The sequence below is a fragment of the Carettochelys insculpta genome, chromosome 1 (assembly GCF_033958435.1).
Source record: "Carettochelys insculpta isolate YL-2023 chromosome 1, ASM3395843v1, whole genome shotgun sequence".
In the NCBI taxonomy this organism is placed as follows: domain Eukaryota; kingdom Metazoa; phylum Chordata; order Testudines; family Carettochelyidae; genus Carettochelys; species Carettochelys insculpta.
In genome coordinates this window covers 260,156,407-260,172,211 of record NC_134137.1, presented here as the reverse complement: position 1 = coordinate 260,172,211, position 15,805 = coordinate 260,156,407, and the positions used below count along the sequence as shown (strand labels likewise).

At 45.6% G+C, this 15,805-nt stretch overlaps 2 protein-coding genes across 4 annotated transcripts; both read left to right on the top strand.

Moving 5' to 3' along the window:
- Positions 1-12,706, top strand: LOC142019034 (tubulin alpha-8 chain). Of its 3 annotated transcripts, none has more exons than XM_075005384.1 (5): positions 1-298; positions 5,716-5,938; positions 8,530-8,678; positions 9,192-9,872; positions 10,790-12,706. In XM_075005384.1, exons 1-5 carry the CDS (start codon positions 296-298, stop codon positions 11,081-11,083), a joined length of 1,350 nt encoding a protein of 449 aa, XP_074861485.1. In that variant the 5' UTR covers positions 1-295; the 3' UTR covers positions 11,084-12,706. The 3 variants fall into 3 exon arrangements, with proteins under 3 accessions (XP_074861485.1, XP_074861476.1, XP_074861493.1); XM_075005375.1 differs by having other exon boundaries at positions 1-304; XM_075005392.1 differs by lacking the exon at positions 1-298 and adding an exon at positions 712-835.
- A 1,042-nt stretch (positions 12,707-13,748) lies between these two features.
- On the top strand, positions 13,749-15,391 carry LOC142019050 (putative uncharacterized protein MGC34800). Its single transcript, XM_075005406.1, has 2 exons — positions 13,749-14,420; positions 15,239-15,391. The coding sequence occupies exons 1-2, from the start codon at positions 13,938-13,940 to the stop codon at positions 15,389-15,391; spliced, it is 636 nt and encodes a 211-aa protein (XP_074861507.1). The 5' UTR covers positions 13,749-13,937.
- The last annotated feature ends 414 nt before the right edge of the window (positions 15,392-15,805 follow it).

Genomic DNA, 15,805 nt, shown 5'->3' with positions numbered 1-15,805 from the left:
TAAAGCAATAACTGGAAGCAACCAGGAACCATCTGTATGCCTGCTCATCCAGTCACTTCTTTGCTATAAACAGTGCAGTGAGACATGATTTCTCTCTGTTTGGGAAGCTCAGTTGCACTGTCCCCCTCATGTTGTGTTGCATGGCACTGCTGATGTTCCAAATGCCTGAATACCAGGAGAGAGAGAGTAAATCAGAACATAAGAAGAGAGGCACATAGGGGCCAGAACAGAAGGGAAGCCATAGACAGGACTGGCCACCAACTAAGACCACTTCGTGACACAGCACATTTAACAAATGGTAAATGTATGTATTCTCTTTCTCTATTTCTTGCTCTATTTTCCTGCTCCTCCCTTCCCCATTCATTTATTGTCTTACACTGTCTTGTTCTCAGGCATTGGAGGTTAGGGATGATTCTTGTGTGCATATAGGAGTCATCTGTGAGCGCATGCAGAATGTGGATTGTAACTGAATACTGTGGTGTAGGATTTTAATGGTGTGTATGTGTGTGTAGGTATTAATGGTTAGCAGGTGTGGAATACAGGGGGTGATTCTGGGTGCCCACAGATGTAGTGTGTTTATAGGGATTAATAGTGAAAGAATATGGGATAAGGATGGATTTTGTGTGTGTGTTAATAAGGAGTTGGTGATGTAACAGGGCAGAGGTGGGAGGATTGTGACCTACTCCCTACACTGCACTGTGACACTGAAGGATAGTAGCAAGTGTTTGGTGCATGGCCCAGGCCCCTTCCTACCTAAGTGCTCAGGGTGATACAACTGCAGAGAGAGCAGTATCAAAGGCAGAGACGGGAAGCAAACGCCACTGGCGACATCATGGTAAGGGGGGTCTGGGAAAACTCCACACTCCTCAAGGGAACGGGAGGATTCTGGGGTTGGGGATAGTCAGGTTGATCTACCACCTGCCCTGCTGTGGAGCTTGAAGAAGGTGGAGGATTCAGATTGCTTTCAGCTGCACTGTCTCGATTTGGGGCTTGGGCAGAGAGAGTGTGGATGAGACTAGAGAGAGATGCCACTGGACTTGGTCAGCACTTCCTTGTGCCTCCACAAGTGGTTCTGGTCCCCACCTTGCATTAGGGCACCCCTTTTGCTGATGGGGGAAGGCTGCATCTGGGCATTTCTGCTCCATCCCTTAAGAGACAGATTGAAACCCTTAAGCTCTAGAACTTGCCTTGCTATGGTGCATCTCCCACTTTTGCAGGAGGGCAGGTGAAAGAAGAGGGAATCTGAGGAGAGATGAACATTCCTTTTCCTCACAAAAAGCCATGCTAGCAAAGTTCACTCTGAAAATACACAAAAAGACCAGGAACTCCAGATGACCTGAAAACAACTGTGACAGATGACTTTTGGCTTCATTTATCTTCTCAATATATGGGCATATGCTATTTTTTTCCCACAGTCCATTACTTCAGCCATCACACAGGCAATACAACCAGACTCAAAATATAGAAATGTACCCCTCAGCAGTCCAGAAAGTGGGTGTATTGGTCTTAAAATACGTGAGCCTTCCTCCTTCAGCATGGGTCCAGGGCAACTTCAAGGGTGCAGTTGTGGCATAAGTTATGGCATCAGACTCCGCACCTTCTCCCCTCCCCTCTCTCACTCCCCAGGGTCTGATCAATAGCTTGTGTCATAGAACATTGACCTTATTAAAGGGGAAGCATGTGAGGTTCAGAATGTGTCAGATAGCAGTAGGGAAAAACCTACTGAGGCAAATTCAGCTTTGGTGGAGCTCCAGTTAAATCAGTGGAATTTCAAAGAAGATTTTAATTTGGTTCTGTACCTCTTAATTATTCAATGGCTTCTGCGTGTGATAGCATAGCATGGGTCTCATATTGAACAGTATGGTTGCATCTATACTAGCAAGATCTTTTGAAAGATTTTTCGAAAGAAGGGGGCTCTTTGGAAAGAGGCCCTGGAGCGTCAACACACAAAAAGCATTATTTCGAAAGTAAATCAAAAGAATGTGGTGCTCCTTTCGAAATCACTCTTCCTTTCCCGTTTCAGGAAAAGTGCCCCCTTTCGAAACTTTCTTTCGAAGGAAAACGTGTGTAGACACTCCTCAGGGGCCTTCTTTCGAAAGAACTGTCTTATTTTGCATCCCTGGCCCATTCTTTCGAAACAGCGGGGGCTGGGTGGATGCTGTCTTTCGAAAGAGCAGATCACTCTTTTGATCCGTGTTTGTGTGTTTGGATGCTCTCTTTCAAAAGAAGCTCTTTTGGAAGAGATCTCTTGGAAGAGCTTCTTTTGAAAGATCTCTGTAGTGTAGACATAACCCATGACATTTGATAGCTGTGTATCATTTGTAGAGTCCTCTAAACTCAGAAGAAGCCATTTTAGAAATATACTTAATAGAATCCTTATTTTGTGAGTGGCTTTAATTAACTGCGCCCACCACCCCACACGATGATGTTCATCCCTCTATGCTTTAGGTGTCTGAATGTTCCTTTTTTAAAATGGGAGATAAACATGGTGTTTAATCACAGGGAATTACTTGTAAATTTGTTAAAATCTGTCAAGGCCTTTTACAAATTAACCCACAAACCACACTTCATCTTGCATACCAGTCTACATCTAGAAGGGGATTTATTTTGGTCCTGAGAATTGTATTATTCTCCAAAAATACAGAGCTATGCTCTAGAACGGTGGTTTCAAATCTGGAGTGCACTGACCTCTGGGGATCCAGCAGGGTATCACAGGGGGTCTGTGGAAAAAAAAAGATAAGTAAAAATGATACTAGAAAATAAGTTTTAAATAAATTGCAAAGTTACAATCTATTATTTTTAAATTAAATCTCTTCCAGTAAGGTTTTTAATTGTTGTTTGAAAATCTATATTGTGGTTTCCTTTTTCATTTAATGAAGTACACCTAGTGGCTAGAATTGGCATTGACGGGGGTCGGTGAATGCTTTGGAGGGGTGACTCGGGGTTCTGCATAGTGAAAAGGCTGGGAATCACATCTCTAGAAACTACTCCCACCACACATAGATGTGCATTTAATCAGGCACCTCATCCACTTGGGTGGACCTGACCCTACATCTGGCCTTGCTGAAGCCAGTACATCTCAGAAATAACAGTACAGATGTAACTAGAGTTTTAACTCCACCTCAGCACTGTTAAGGCGTAAATCTGACTGTGCTCCACATGCTTGCAAACACGGCAGGATGTGATTTTTCTCAAAGAACAGTGCGGCTTGAGAAGGCCTGATCCAAAGCCTACTGAAGTCAATAGGAGTCTTTCCACTGACTTGGGCTTCGTATCAGATCCACAGTTAAAGAGGAAATCTGAGCCCCAGACTATTAAAGAAGGAATTTGAAATATGAGTGGAGAGCAGGGTTAGGATTTAAATGTCCTATCAGGCTCAGTTTACAATGTTAGGGGCTCTGAGGAAGGACTATGCTCTCCACTGTTAAAGCACCAGTAACCTGTTTTAAAGTCATTTACTTTGAAAACCCTGCTTCCGAATCTCCTGTTTCCAGTGCCATTTTTGTCATTGCATCATTTGGAGCACTTCCAAATTGTAGCTGGTGTGAAGAAGAGAGGGGCTGATACTGATGACCTCCAACATTAGGAGGCACCAGAGCAGGCTGACTCCAAAGGCAGAGTTGAGATATTCAAAGGAAATGGACAGGGCTTCAAATCAGAAGGACTGAAGACTCTGGATAATGGGGAGTCGAGCAGATCTGTAGTGTCAATTAGTCATAAATTAAGCCGTGAAACTAAGTTTCTTGGAGCAATCTCCCAGCTGTGAGAATCGGTGAAGAAACGGAAAGGGTTAGAATGTTGATTCACCTGTAGCTTCTTGAGGGAGAGAGCAGAGTGGCTCTGTGGCAGTTTGCTGCTTTACCTCAGAAAGGTTGCAAAGGGTAAGGCTGGGGCCTGCCACAAGAGGGTTAACTGTGGTTCTGGCAAGTAACTCTAATAATCTTGTCAATGGCCCAGCCTGCTTTTTGTTTCTTTACATTCAATGAGTATTTTCTCAGTTTACAAGGAAAGAGCTGTTTCTCCAACTCAGCCATCTAAACTCACACTGGGATCTGACAGACAAGCTGGAGTCTCTCTTTACCAGGCACCATTACCACTAAATAAGGTTCTTTAGGTCCAGGCATGCCTTCGGTGATGCTTAACTATCTCCAGATTACACCTTCAGCTACCCCATTGTCTGTGCAATCCCATTATCAACCCTCGGAAGCACTTATGCTACCCCAAGGAAGATAACATGGTTGTACAGGTGCTCCTGACAGCAGGATTTGGCCTCTAGAAGCTATTACTTATTATGGTGCTTGTGAAAGATTGTCAGACATGCGTCTGAGTTTACAACTTGGAGTTGGCATCTCATATGTATATTGAACAAATTTGTCATGGAGAGCACCAAGGAACATTAATCAAGTTTTCCCACCATTTAATTTTTAGAGTCACTTCCTTTGTGTAACCCACACGTGTGCTTCACCGTCCCATGTAGTGGTACCTGGACCACTTCCCAGAGAAAGAGTGAGGGTCTTCTACAGCTGGCCTTTAGCTTAAGCTGTAGAAGTACCTCTCCTAAGCTCTAGAGACCTCACGTTCTAGTCTACTTGTGCGCAGTTATATTTGCACATCTGGGTTCAACTGAGAGTGATAGTGATAAATTCTGAAATGCAGTGCTCTTCAGAAAAAAATCTTCAGTGGGGTTTCGCAAATGTAACAGAGATCTCAGCTTGTGAAAACAATAGTATCTCCTTGATGTCACAGAAGGAATATTTAGCTTGGGGAATCCATTGTGTGAGAAGACGTGTTTGAAGGAAAGAACACAGCTTGACTGGTAAATCACAGGATGTGTTTGCAGAGACTGCCTGTTAGAAAAAATATCCCTTCGCTTGTTAAACTGAACAACTTTGACATTGAATCACTGACAAAGATGAAAGGGCCATGCTATGTTTACAGAGTTACTCCAAAACACAACTGCACTGAGAAGGCCTAAATGATCTGGAACTGCTTCCTTTTATAAGAAACACAGCTTTCCACCTTGTCTCATGTCATGGCAATCAGGGCTGGCTCAGGAGGTGTTTGCTCCATGCACCTGTGTTTGAATTTACATCCAATAGCAGTGCTTTCCCCGATGGACCTTTAAAATTCATATTCCTGTGACTAAGTCTGCCAGAAGAGGGTTAAGAGATCAGAAGACATTGCACCTCTATTGAGTTACATATGATTGGAAAATGCCACCCTGCTGTGTCAGGTCCCAGCTAGGAATAAAAATAAATAAATCTGGCACGTGCTCCTCAGCGGGAATTTATCATAGTCTGGATGGGAGCAAAGTAGCATATGGCATTATACATGCATATTTTTATGTCTGTATGTGTACACCTGTACATAAGGATATGCATCTCATTTGTGCAGGCCTGAACAATTCCAGTTTTCTTTGTGTTTGGCTATTTTTTTCCTTGCATAGCTCTATGGCAAAACACTTATCTTCATATTTGTGAATAAAATTTGGAACTTTTACTGCAGGCATAGAATATTGCTAAGTCCCAGTTCTAGGGGCCCTTGCACATATTACATCTTCCTGTGCATGTGGGAATGCAAATCAAGTCAGGAGCGGGTTAATTTCAGAGCTCTGAATAGTAATATACTAGGCACTGATAACATCCAGGAAGGAGGAGGAGGAGTGATGTGCTTTGGTTTTCTTGACCTTTGCTCTCTCTCTCTCTTTCTTTCCAGCGTGAGTGCATTTCCATTCATGTTGGCCAGGCTGGAGTTCAGATTGGCAATGCTTGCTGGGAACTCTTCTGTCTGGAACATGGTATTCAGCCAGATGGCACCTTCAAGAACCAGGCCAACAAAATGAACAATGATGACTCCTTTAACACATTTTTCAGTGAAACGGTCACAGAAAAGCACGTGCCACGGGCTGTCATGGTGGACTTGGAACCAACCGTAGTAGGTCAGTATGGAATTAACAATGGAAAAGGGAAAAGAGCCTCCTCTTATGCATGTCAGTGTTGTATTTCTCTCCAGTCCCTAATGCGTCATGAGATGAAAACTGTGGCTTTGGTTAAGGACTTCTTAATGTCTCCCACTACTATAATTGCAAAGTTTAAAAAACAACAAAAACAAAAAACAAAAACCAACAAAAAAGCCAACCACCCTCCTGATTATTTTCAATAAATGGTGAACGTCTAAAAGCCCAAAAATTAACAATGCATATCAAAATAGCAAATGACGTGGGATCTGAAAATGTTGGATAACTCCCCTGGCGTCCTCCAGAGACAGAGAAGGTTCATGAGTGAAAGTCAGGAAGACAGTGGTATAAACACTCATATGAAGTGTGAGGAAATAGAATATGTACAAAGTTCGTGAACATCCTGTAGTAAACATGTATCACATTACAAATCATTGTGTGCCCACTGTTCTTGAAACAGGGGTGACAAAAAAGCATAGTTTGATGTTATTTATTATGGACTGTCTTGTATTCACAGGCATTGCTGCTCTTGAATTACTGAGTTTTTTACCGAATTGGAAAAAATGGCTCTCCTTGCTATTTTGGTTGCCAACCCCTGGTCTAACCACTAGGTTGACTAATTTTATCCCAGCCTAAGACTTTTAGTGTCAGATTGCATTCATGATTATAGGAGAACACACCCACAGGACAGTCAGGCTAGAAATTTCAGCTAGATTAAACTTTGAAAATGGTGTTACCTTATAATACCCCGGATCAAAGGGGTTCCATTCTCAAACAGCTGTTCACTTTGATTGGGCATCTGCTCTTCTTAAAGGGACCAAATATCTGATTTTGTTTGTGATATTTTTCTTCAATTTAGGTCAGAGACAGGAGAATGAAGATGTAGGTTTCCTGAGAATCTCTCATCCCTTTTTTTGCAGGGGACCCTCATTTTATGTCTGCAAAGCTCCCTCTTTTCTGATGAATAGTAACAGAGAGAAGCCATGCTAGTCTATATATTATCAAAACAGAAAAGCAGTCCAGTAGCACTTTAAAGACTAACAGAATAATTTATTAGGGACGAGCTCCCGTGGGACAGACCCACTTCTTCAGATCATAGCCATATCAGAACAGATCTAATCTAATTCTTGACACCCCTGCCTTCTGCCCCTCCACTCTCTGGTTTGATCACCTTGATAATATTTTTCTGATTTGTCAACCTTGATTACTATTTTTGGTTCTCTGTGCCTTAAATATTGAATCTGTTCTGGTATGGCTATGGTCTGAAGAAGTGGGTCTGTCCCACGAAAGCTAGTCACCTAATAAATTATTCTGTTAGTCTTTAAAGTGCTACTGGACTGATTTTTTTTTTGTTTTTTTTGTTTTCTGATGGTTTGACCTCTGGTTGGGCAAGAGTTCCTTAAATTGACCAACAGCCTTTACTTTCCCTTTCACAACCTATAATACCTCACCTTTTTGAGACACTTTAGCTTTTTGTTGGGATTTCCTCCAAGGCCTTTTCTACTACAGAATATTTTGTCCAGTTCTGGGGGAATATTTCATCCAGTTTAACTCTGGATTTCGTTTTTCAGATTCCTTTATTTGGCACACAGCAAAGCTATGCTAAGTTTATCTGACATAAGCATTGTTGGCGGCATGGGGCCTGCTACAGATCCAAAGTTACACAAGCTACTGGTTCACAATGAGGGGTACGCATGCCCCTGGGGCTACACAGAGGTCTTCTAGGGGTACATTAACTCATCTAAATATTTACTTAGTTTTCAAACAGGCAACATAAAAAGCACTAGCAAAGCCAGTACAATCTGAAATTTCATACTGACAATGACTTGTTTATGCTGCTGTGTATACTATAGACGGAAATATATGTACAATATTTATAATTATGGTAAACATGAGACAGTCAGCAACTTTTCAGTAATAGTCTGCTGCGACATTTTGTATTTTTACATCTGATTTTAAAAGTAAATAATTTTAAATGAAGTGAAACTAGGGGGTATGTAAGACAAATCAGACTCCTGAAAGAGGTACACTGGTCTGGAAAGGTTAAAAGTCACTGACATAGTCAACCTCTTCTTTTATATACATTTATACATTGCCTTGCAGTTGCTGTACAGTAAATCACACGTTTTTGGATTGAATTGGTTATTTTTCAGCAATCAGACCCACATGAACAGCACATGTACAGAGCATGCTGTACAGGACCCTCATCTTTACCTTCCAGGTTTATCTTGTCCATATCTCTAGCATCAAGGCGTTGTTGCTCATCTTAACTAGCACAGACATCCAGACTCCACTGGAGTGTTTGTCGAGCCCCTATTAACAACTTAACCTTCCATTCAGCTTAAAAATTCTGTCCATGAAGAAATGAGGCAAGTCGCATTTGTCAAGCCAGACCTACTCTTTCTACCAGCATCCTGAAAGAGAATAAGACCCAAGGTTGTTTCCAAAACTCAGGTCTTCCATGACTTACATCATGCAGCACAGTTAGTTAGCAGCTATATAGGGGTCTTCAACGGAACTGATCTACATGTATGTCTGCTCCAAGCCTCTAACAGACTGTCTTTCTTGGACAGATGAAGTGAGAGCTGGCGCTTACCGGCAGCTTTTCCATCCAGAACAGCTGATCACTGGAAAGGAGGACGCAGCTAACAACTATGCCCGTGGCCACTATACTATTGGTAAAGAAAACATTGACTTGGTGCTTGATCGGATCCGTAAGCTGGTAAGTGCCACTACTTTAAAATGGGACCTGAGGCTGTTGTGAGGGAAAAGGAACAAATAGCTCCTTTTGCTCCTGAGCATGTACTTTGTTCAGAGCTGAGATGGTCAGATCTATGAGAATTCCATTACTGATCCAAGTGGGAAAAAGTTCTTTATATGCTCTGAAAATGTAGTTCTTGGGATCAAAACCTTCAATTTTATCTTGGTAACAGCAACCCAGGATTGATATATCTTGATAAGAAAGGAGTTAGCTAAATGTTTATTTACTTTCTGTTTTAATAAAACTAGACAATGGTGGTACAAACCTCAATAAGATAAGCACCACAGATAGATTTATATTTCATGGGGTGGGGCTGTTGAACGACAGCACAGGAGAGAGCATTTTCCAAGGAAGACCTCTGCTGATTGCTGTGCTGTGTTTTGGATATAGATGTTCCAGCTCCAGTCTCAGGATGCACGCAAGGAAGTCTCAGAGATTTGACTGATTCCCTTTGTTATCTGATTGGCTTTTCAGACCGATGCCTGTTCTGGACTACAGGGATTCCTGATTTTCCACAGCTTTGGTGGGGGCACTGGCTCTGGCTTTACATCCTTATTGATGGAACGCCTCTCCCTGGATTATGGCAAGAAGTCCAAACTGGAGTTTGCCATCTACCCAGCCCCTCAAGTCTCCACTGCTGTAGTGGAGCCCTACAACTCCATCCTGACCACTCACACCACCCTGGAGCATTCAGACTGTGCCTTCATGGTGGACAACGAGGCCATCTATGACATCTGCCGCCGCAACTTGGACATTGAGCGCCCCACTTACACCAACCTTAACCGTCTCATCAGCCAGATAGTCTCATCAATCACAGCCTCTCTGCGTTTCGATGGTGCCCTCAACGTGGATCTGACGGAGTTTCAGACGAACCTGGTGCCCTATCCTCGCATCCACTTCCCACTGGTGACATATGCACCCATCATCTCCTCTGAGAGAGCCTATCACGAGCAGCTGTCAGTGGCGGAAATCACCAGTTCCTGCTTTGAACCCAACAACCAGATGGTGAAATGTGACCCCCGTCATGGAAAATACATGGCCTGCTGCATGCTGTACCGTGGGGATGTGGTCCCCAAAGATGTCAACGTTGCTATTGCTGCCATCAAGACCAAGAGAACTATCCAATTTGTAGACTGGTGTCCAACAGGCTTCAAGGTGAGAGAGACAAAGACACACTGGCCCTGTATATTAAAAGGGACATTGCCAAGTAGTGCAGCTCAAACTGTGATTTCAGCTCTTGAACATTTGCCATTTGTGAGACAAGGGAATGTTTACAAGAGTGTTTGTGTGTGTATTACTCTCCGCCACTCCTTTAGAGAATGGACAAGCCTACTTCACATGTCTTATTTGCATGTCCTACCTACACAGCTTCTTAAGCAGTCATCCTCAGAATCAATTCTGTGAGAGTTAAACTGCTTAGCACCAAGTGAGACTGTTCCTCTGAACTATTAATGTTTATGTGAAAGTTTAAAAAAAAAAATCAGAAAGTGTAGCACTGGTATTTCATTTACCAGTGTTTTTTTTTATAGCCTCCAGTTTCATCAGTGATCAAATGAGTGCTTATGCTCCCCCTGATGGCTAAACAGCAACACTGGCTGGCCTGGTTTCCAGAGGTTGTTGACAATAGCAATTATGAAAAAAACAAACAAACAGCTTTTCCTCATGTGTAGCCATTGGAAAAAGCTTACTGTATTTGTTCACATGGAACAGGTGTGAGCTCAATAAGAAGCCTTAAAAAAGGCAAGCAAGATACTGGTGTGCATTAAAAGGGAGAAAAAGTAATACTGATGATTATAATGGCATTCGGTTGAACTCCTTCATTTGGGGTCCTGCCTCCATTTTTGACTGCTCTCCCTTGTTCTCATGGACTGCAGCTGAGAATGGGGTAGCCCAGAAAAAGGCAGCATGGATGATGTTTGCCAATAGGGTAATTTCAATAATGTAGTTTGAGATTTCCATCTCCCATTTTCTCCAATCTCCTATGAGATTACTCAGTTTTTTTTCATCTTGTTTATTTTATTTTTTTTGTTTCATTTGATCCCTCTTTTCTCTCTCTCTCATCTTATTTCCAGGTTGGCATCAATTACCAGCCTCCTACTGTAGTTCCTGGGGGGGACCTGGCTCAGGTGCAACGTGCTGTCTGCATGCTAAGCAACACTACAGCCATTGCTGAGGCCTGGGCCAGGCTGGACCACAAGTTTGATCTGATGTACGCCAAGAGGGCATTTGTGCACTGGTATGTTGGCGAAGGCATGGAGGAAGGGGAGTTTGCAGAGGCCCGAGAGGACTTGGCTGCACTGGAGAAGGACTACGAGGAAGTAGGAACTGACTCATTTGAGGAAGAATATGAAGAGGGGTGCTCTTAAAATACACTTTGTTATTCAATAGCACCAGCTTGTCTCTGTGTCTCTTTATTGCATATGGCTGCACTACTGCCTGGTGCCTTCTCTCTGTGTGGAATATATTGAGAATGAAGATCTGAAAGACCATCAAAACACAGGAAAATATTGGCATGACCACCAATCTTAACAATGCACAAACCTCACTCAGTAAAAGTGAGCGTTAACAAGCATTAGCTCTGCTAGTGTACTGTGAAATTTCTTTTTCCAATCCCAAATGTGATTAACAGTGTAACACTCTGCATGAAAGCTAAGGTTACTATAACTGCCTATCTAATCTCAGTTATACACAGGTTCAAAAGGTCACAGGAAAAATAGTGTAGACCTCACATTTGATTTACCTCTTCTTTTTGCTCCTGGGGATATCAGTGAATAATATAAGAAAAAAATTGAGTGCTCCTTCATTCTGTGGGACATGTCTCGTCAATCTCCACCCAAGGGATCCAAAAAGGGACGTGTCTGTTCTTCTAGACATCCATTTCTGATGTGTGTGAAGATTTCCTGAGAACAGTTACAGTTAAAGAAAACTTTTTTTTTTTTTTTGGAAAAGTGTATACTGGTGAAAGAAGAACAGCTGTTGCTGGATACAAAAATTGCTAATACAAGTGCAGTAGACAAAATGAGAATTTTTTCTTCTTGTTTATGTGAAATTGCTGAAAAAAGAAAATTTCTTGGCTGATGATTTTCCCTTCATCTCTGGTCTGTTCGTGCTCCACTAGAAGAGCTCCTTCTCTGCAAATCACTGATATCCTTGCTTTATCCAGAAGGATTCTGTTCTGTCTGTGGCATCCTTGAGCTAGTGTAGGAAGGGGATATTTGAAAGTGGGTTTGCAATTACATATACAGTCAAATCTACTGTATAGTGGTGCATAAAGATCACAATGTACCTGATGTATAATATGCCAGGCTGTGCCCATAATTCCTGTCACAGAAACATCCTTTGTTTAGAAGACCTCTGCAGTTTTCAGTGCTTTGTTACTAGCCTGTGAAAATATTGCAACCCTTTTTATTTTATTAAGTTTCCTTTTTGTAGTAATGAGTCCCAGAAAGAAGTCAAGCTCAATTATTATTTCTTGATTGATTTTGCACCGTTAGCAAGTTTCAGAGTATTTTGCAGAATTTCCAGGTAAACACAATATTAAAGGTAATGCACCTGCATTACATCAATGTTAAGTTTCCACAGTTAAAATTCCAAAAAATGCAACCACAACATTAACTTGCTGCACATTATGTTTATTTTATGATACATTCTTAATTGCAGAAACAGTAATACACTAAACATATTTTGGGATTAGCCTTTCAGTTCAATAAAACATTCTTATTCAGGAAACATTTGATCACATACTTAACTTTAAGCCTTTGGATAAGAAATGCTGAAGTCAGTGGACAGAGATATGTTGCTTAAGTACTTTACTGAATAGGGATAGACTTAAGCTTAAATACTGACCTGAACTGAGGCCTAAACACAGGAATGTAAAATATTACTTGTGTGAAACAGTTGAATTCATGTAGCCGTTGCAAATCTTAACTTGTTTCTCTCCTGGCCTTTTGATTTTTAACTATTAAACCTTCCCTTTCTATTTATGGAAACATTCTGCATTTTATTTCCTCAGTTGAATTTTTGTTTTAGTTTTAAAGACAGGGGAAGGATGGGAATTGAGATAGAGCAAGAAGCAAAGAAATGAAAAAAATAAACTGATAAAAATTCCCTTTGCCAGGCCAAGTTTTGGCTCAGTTATTGTCATATTGTAAAAAAGGTCTAATAAAGAAGCACAAGCTAGTGGCTTTTTACATATATTGAAAAGTGTGCAAAATGTAGGCAAAAAAATCCGTGAAAATGCAATGAGTCTCTAGAAACGTACAGGGGAAAATGGAGTAAAAATCTACAAAGCATGTTCAGCAGCGTAGGCCTCAGGCCCACCTGCTGAGGCACTGGGGGTCAATGATATTAACACTATTTAAACCAAAAAGCAGTCAAGTAGCACTTTAAAGACTAACAAAATAATTTATTAGGTGATGAGCTTTCGTGGGACAGACTCACCTCTTCAGACCATAGCCAGACCAGACCAGACTCAATATATAAGGCATAGAGAACCAAACCAGTAATCAAAGTTGACAAATTTAGAAAAAAAAATTATCAAGGTGAGCAAATCAGATAGCAGAGGGGCGGCGGGGGGTGAGGGAGTCAAGAATTAGATTAAGCCAAGTATGCCAAAGAGCCCCTATAAGCCGCGTCTACACGTGCACGCTACTTTGAAGTAGCAGCACCAACTTCGAAATAGCGCCCGTCACGGCTACACGTGTTGGGTGCTATTTCAAAGTTAACATCGATGTTAGGCGGCGAGACGTCGAAGCCGCCAACTGCATGAGGGGATGGGAATAGCGCCCTACTTCGACGTTCAACGTCGAAGTAGGGAACGTGTAGTCGTTGCGCGTCCCGCAACATCGAAATTGCGGGGTCCTCCATGGCGGCCATCAGCTGAGGGGTTGAGAGACGCTCTCTCCAGCCCCTGAGCTCAATGGTGGCCGCATGGAGCGGCCCCTTAAAGCTCCCCGCCCCCTCCCTTCCTGTGCAGGAAGCTGAGAGAGCATGCAGGCAGCAGCAGTAACACGCGGCTAGCCTGCACGCTCCTCTGCAGCCACCCACACCCCCACCCAACGCGATGGCCGTCCGGCAGCCCCCCCAGGGCACCCCCCCAAGGGGAGCCAGGGCTCACAGCCCAGCAGCCAGGCGGGGAAGCGGCAGCGGGGCCCATCCTGGACGGAGACCGAGCTTCGGGACCTGCTGGGGCTCTGGAGCGAGGAGGAGGTGCTCCAGGTAATGGGGAGCAAGAGGCAGAACGCGGATGCGTTCGCTCGGCTGGCCGAGGGCCTGGCCGCCTGGGGTCACCCTGCCCGCACTCCGGATCATGTATGCAGTAAAGTGAAGGAGCTGCGGCAGGGTTACGCCCGGGCCCGGGATGCAGCCGGCCGATCTGGGGCCGCCCCCGTCACCTGCCCCTTTTACAGGGAACTCAGGGACATCCTGGGCCCCCGGCACACCTCTTCCCCTCCGGCCACTCTTGATACCTCGGCCGAGGAGCCCCAGCAGGCCCCAGAGGCGGAGTCCGCCCCGGAGGCAAGCCCAGCGCCCTGGGGGCCGCCCCCCAGGAGCCCACCCCCGGGGCACCGGAGGAGGAGGAGGAGGAGGAGGAGAGGGACTCCTCCTCCAGTGACGCCGGCCTGCACATCATCCTCCCATCCAGGAGCTCCAGCTGGGCGTCCGCCCCCCGGGTGTCCCCCGACCGTGGGAGTGGACCGTCAGGTATGTACCCCCCCGGTGCACACCCCCGGGGTTGAGGGGAGGGGGTAATAGATATGGCCAGGGCCCTCCACATGCCCAGATGACCATGGCCCCAGGGACAGCAGTGGCATGTCCCTCACAGGAGTGCATCAGCCCCTGCCCTCCCCCCCCAGCACGACAGTGCCATGCCCCATCCCCGGGGCTGGGGGGAGGAGAACCTCTAGGGTCCCCCGGAGGGAGGGGGTGGGACATCCAGCAGCAGCAGCAGCAGCAGCAGCAGCAGCAGCATGTGATGGAGTGGGGGGAGTGCAAATGCGAGACTCAGGCTAGATATGAGAAACAAGCTGAATAGCTCCCAGTGGCTAAGGATGACCCTGGGGCTACAACTGGCAGGTTACACCTCTGCCCTGAACAAAGAGGAGGGAGGAGCCGAGCTGGGTTTGAATCGGGGGCGGCAGTTAGAGGCTAGGGGAAGGGAGAGCTGGAAGGCAGCCAGCCTGAGGAGGGGGAAAGCTACACCCCAGAGGGGCACCCCTCAGGGTCTTCTCCCCAGGACGGGTTGGAAGGACCGTCTCTGACTGCTGTACTGTCGCTTCTGGGAGAAACTGGGCATCTGTTGCCTAATAAACCTCCTGTCGTACCTGCTGAGTGAGTGAGAGTCACTCCTGCCAGCAGACGGGGTGCAGTGCAGGGGGACCCCTGAACCCCATCACAGCAGCATCTCCCGGGGACGGGGATGGGGAACCTGGAGCAGAGGGGTGGGGGGACAAGGGCCACAGCTCGGGGCCCACACTAACGGCTGTCTCCACTCTTCTTCCCCCCCCTCCTGTGTTCCGCAGCTGCACCATCGGAAGGACCGGAAAGCACCGGCGAGGCATCAGTGGTCCTGGAAAGCCCTCCGGGGCCATCAATCCAGGCCAGCCCCTCGACAGAGCAATGACCGGCCCCACGGCGGGGAAGATGGCGGATGCAGCACCACCACCCACCGGTGACGGACCCCCAGCTGCTGGCACTGCACCGTCGGCAGCTGGAGGTTGCCGAGCAGCGGCTGCGGGTGGAGGAACGCCACCTCCACCTCCAGGAGCGGGCACTGGCCTGGCGCCAGGAGGCATGGGGGGCCTACATGCGGACCCTCAACCGCATCGCGGACTCCCTGGCCCCCCAGGCCGCGCCGGCCACCGAAGTGCCCGCCCTGCTGCTTCACCTGCTGCGCCACCCACTGCTCCAGCCGCTGCGCCGTCCGCCGTCGCACCGCCACCCGCCATCGAGGGCCATTTCGCCGAGGGGGACCTGGGGCCAGCTGACACTCGCCAGCCATATCTCCCGGTCCGCCCGGCCCCCAGCCAGCCCCGGCCAGGGCTGCAGCCGAGGCGGGGATCCTGGCTACCCACCCCCAGCGCTGGACT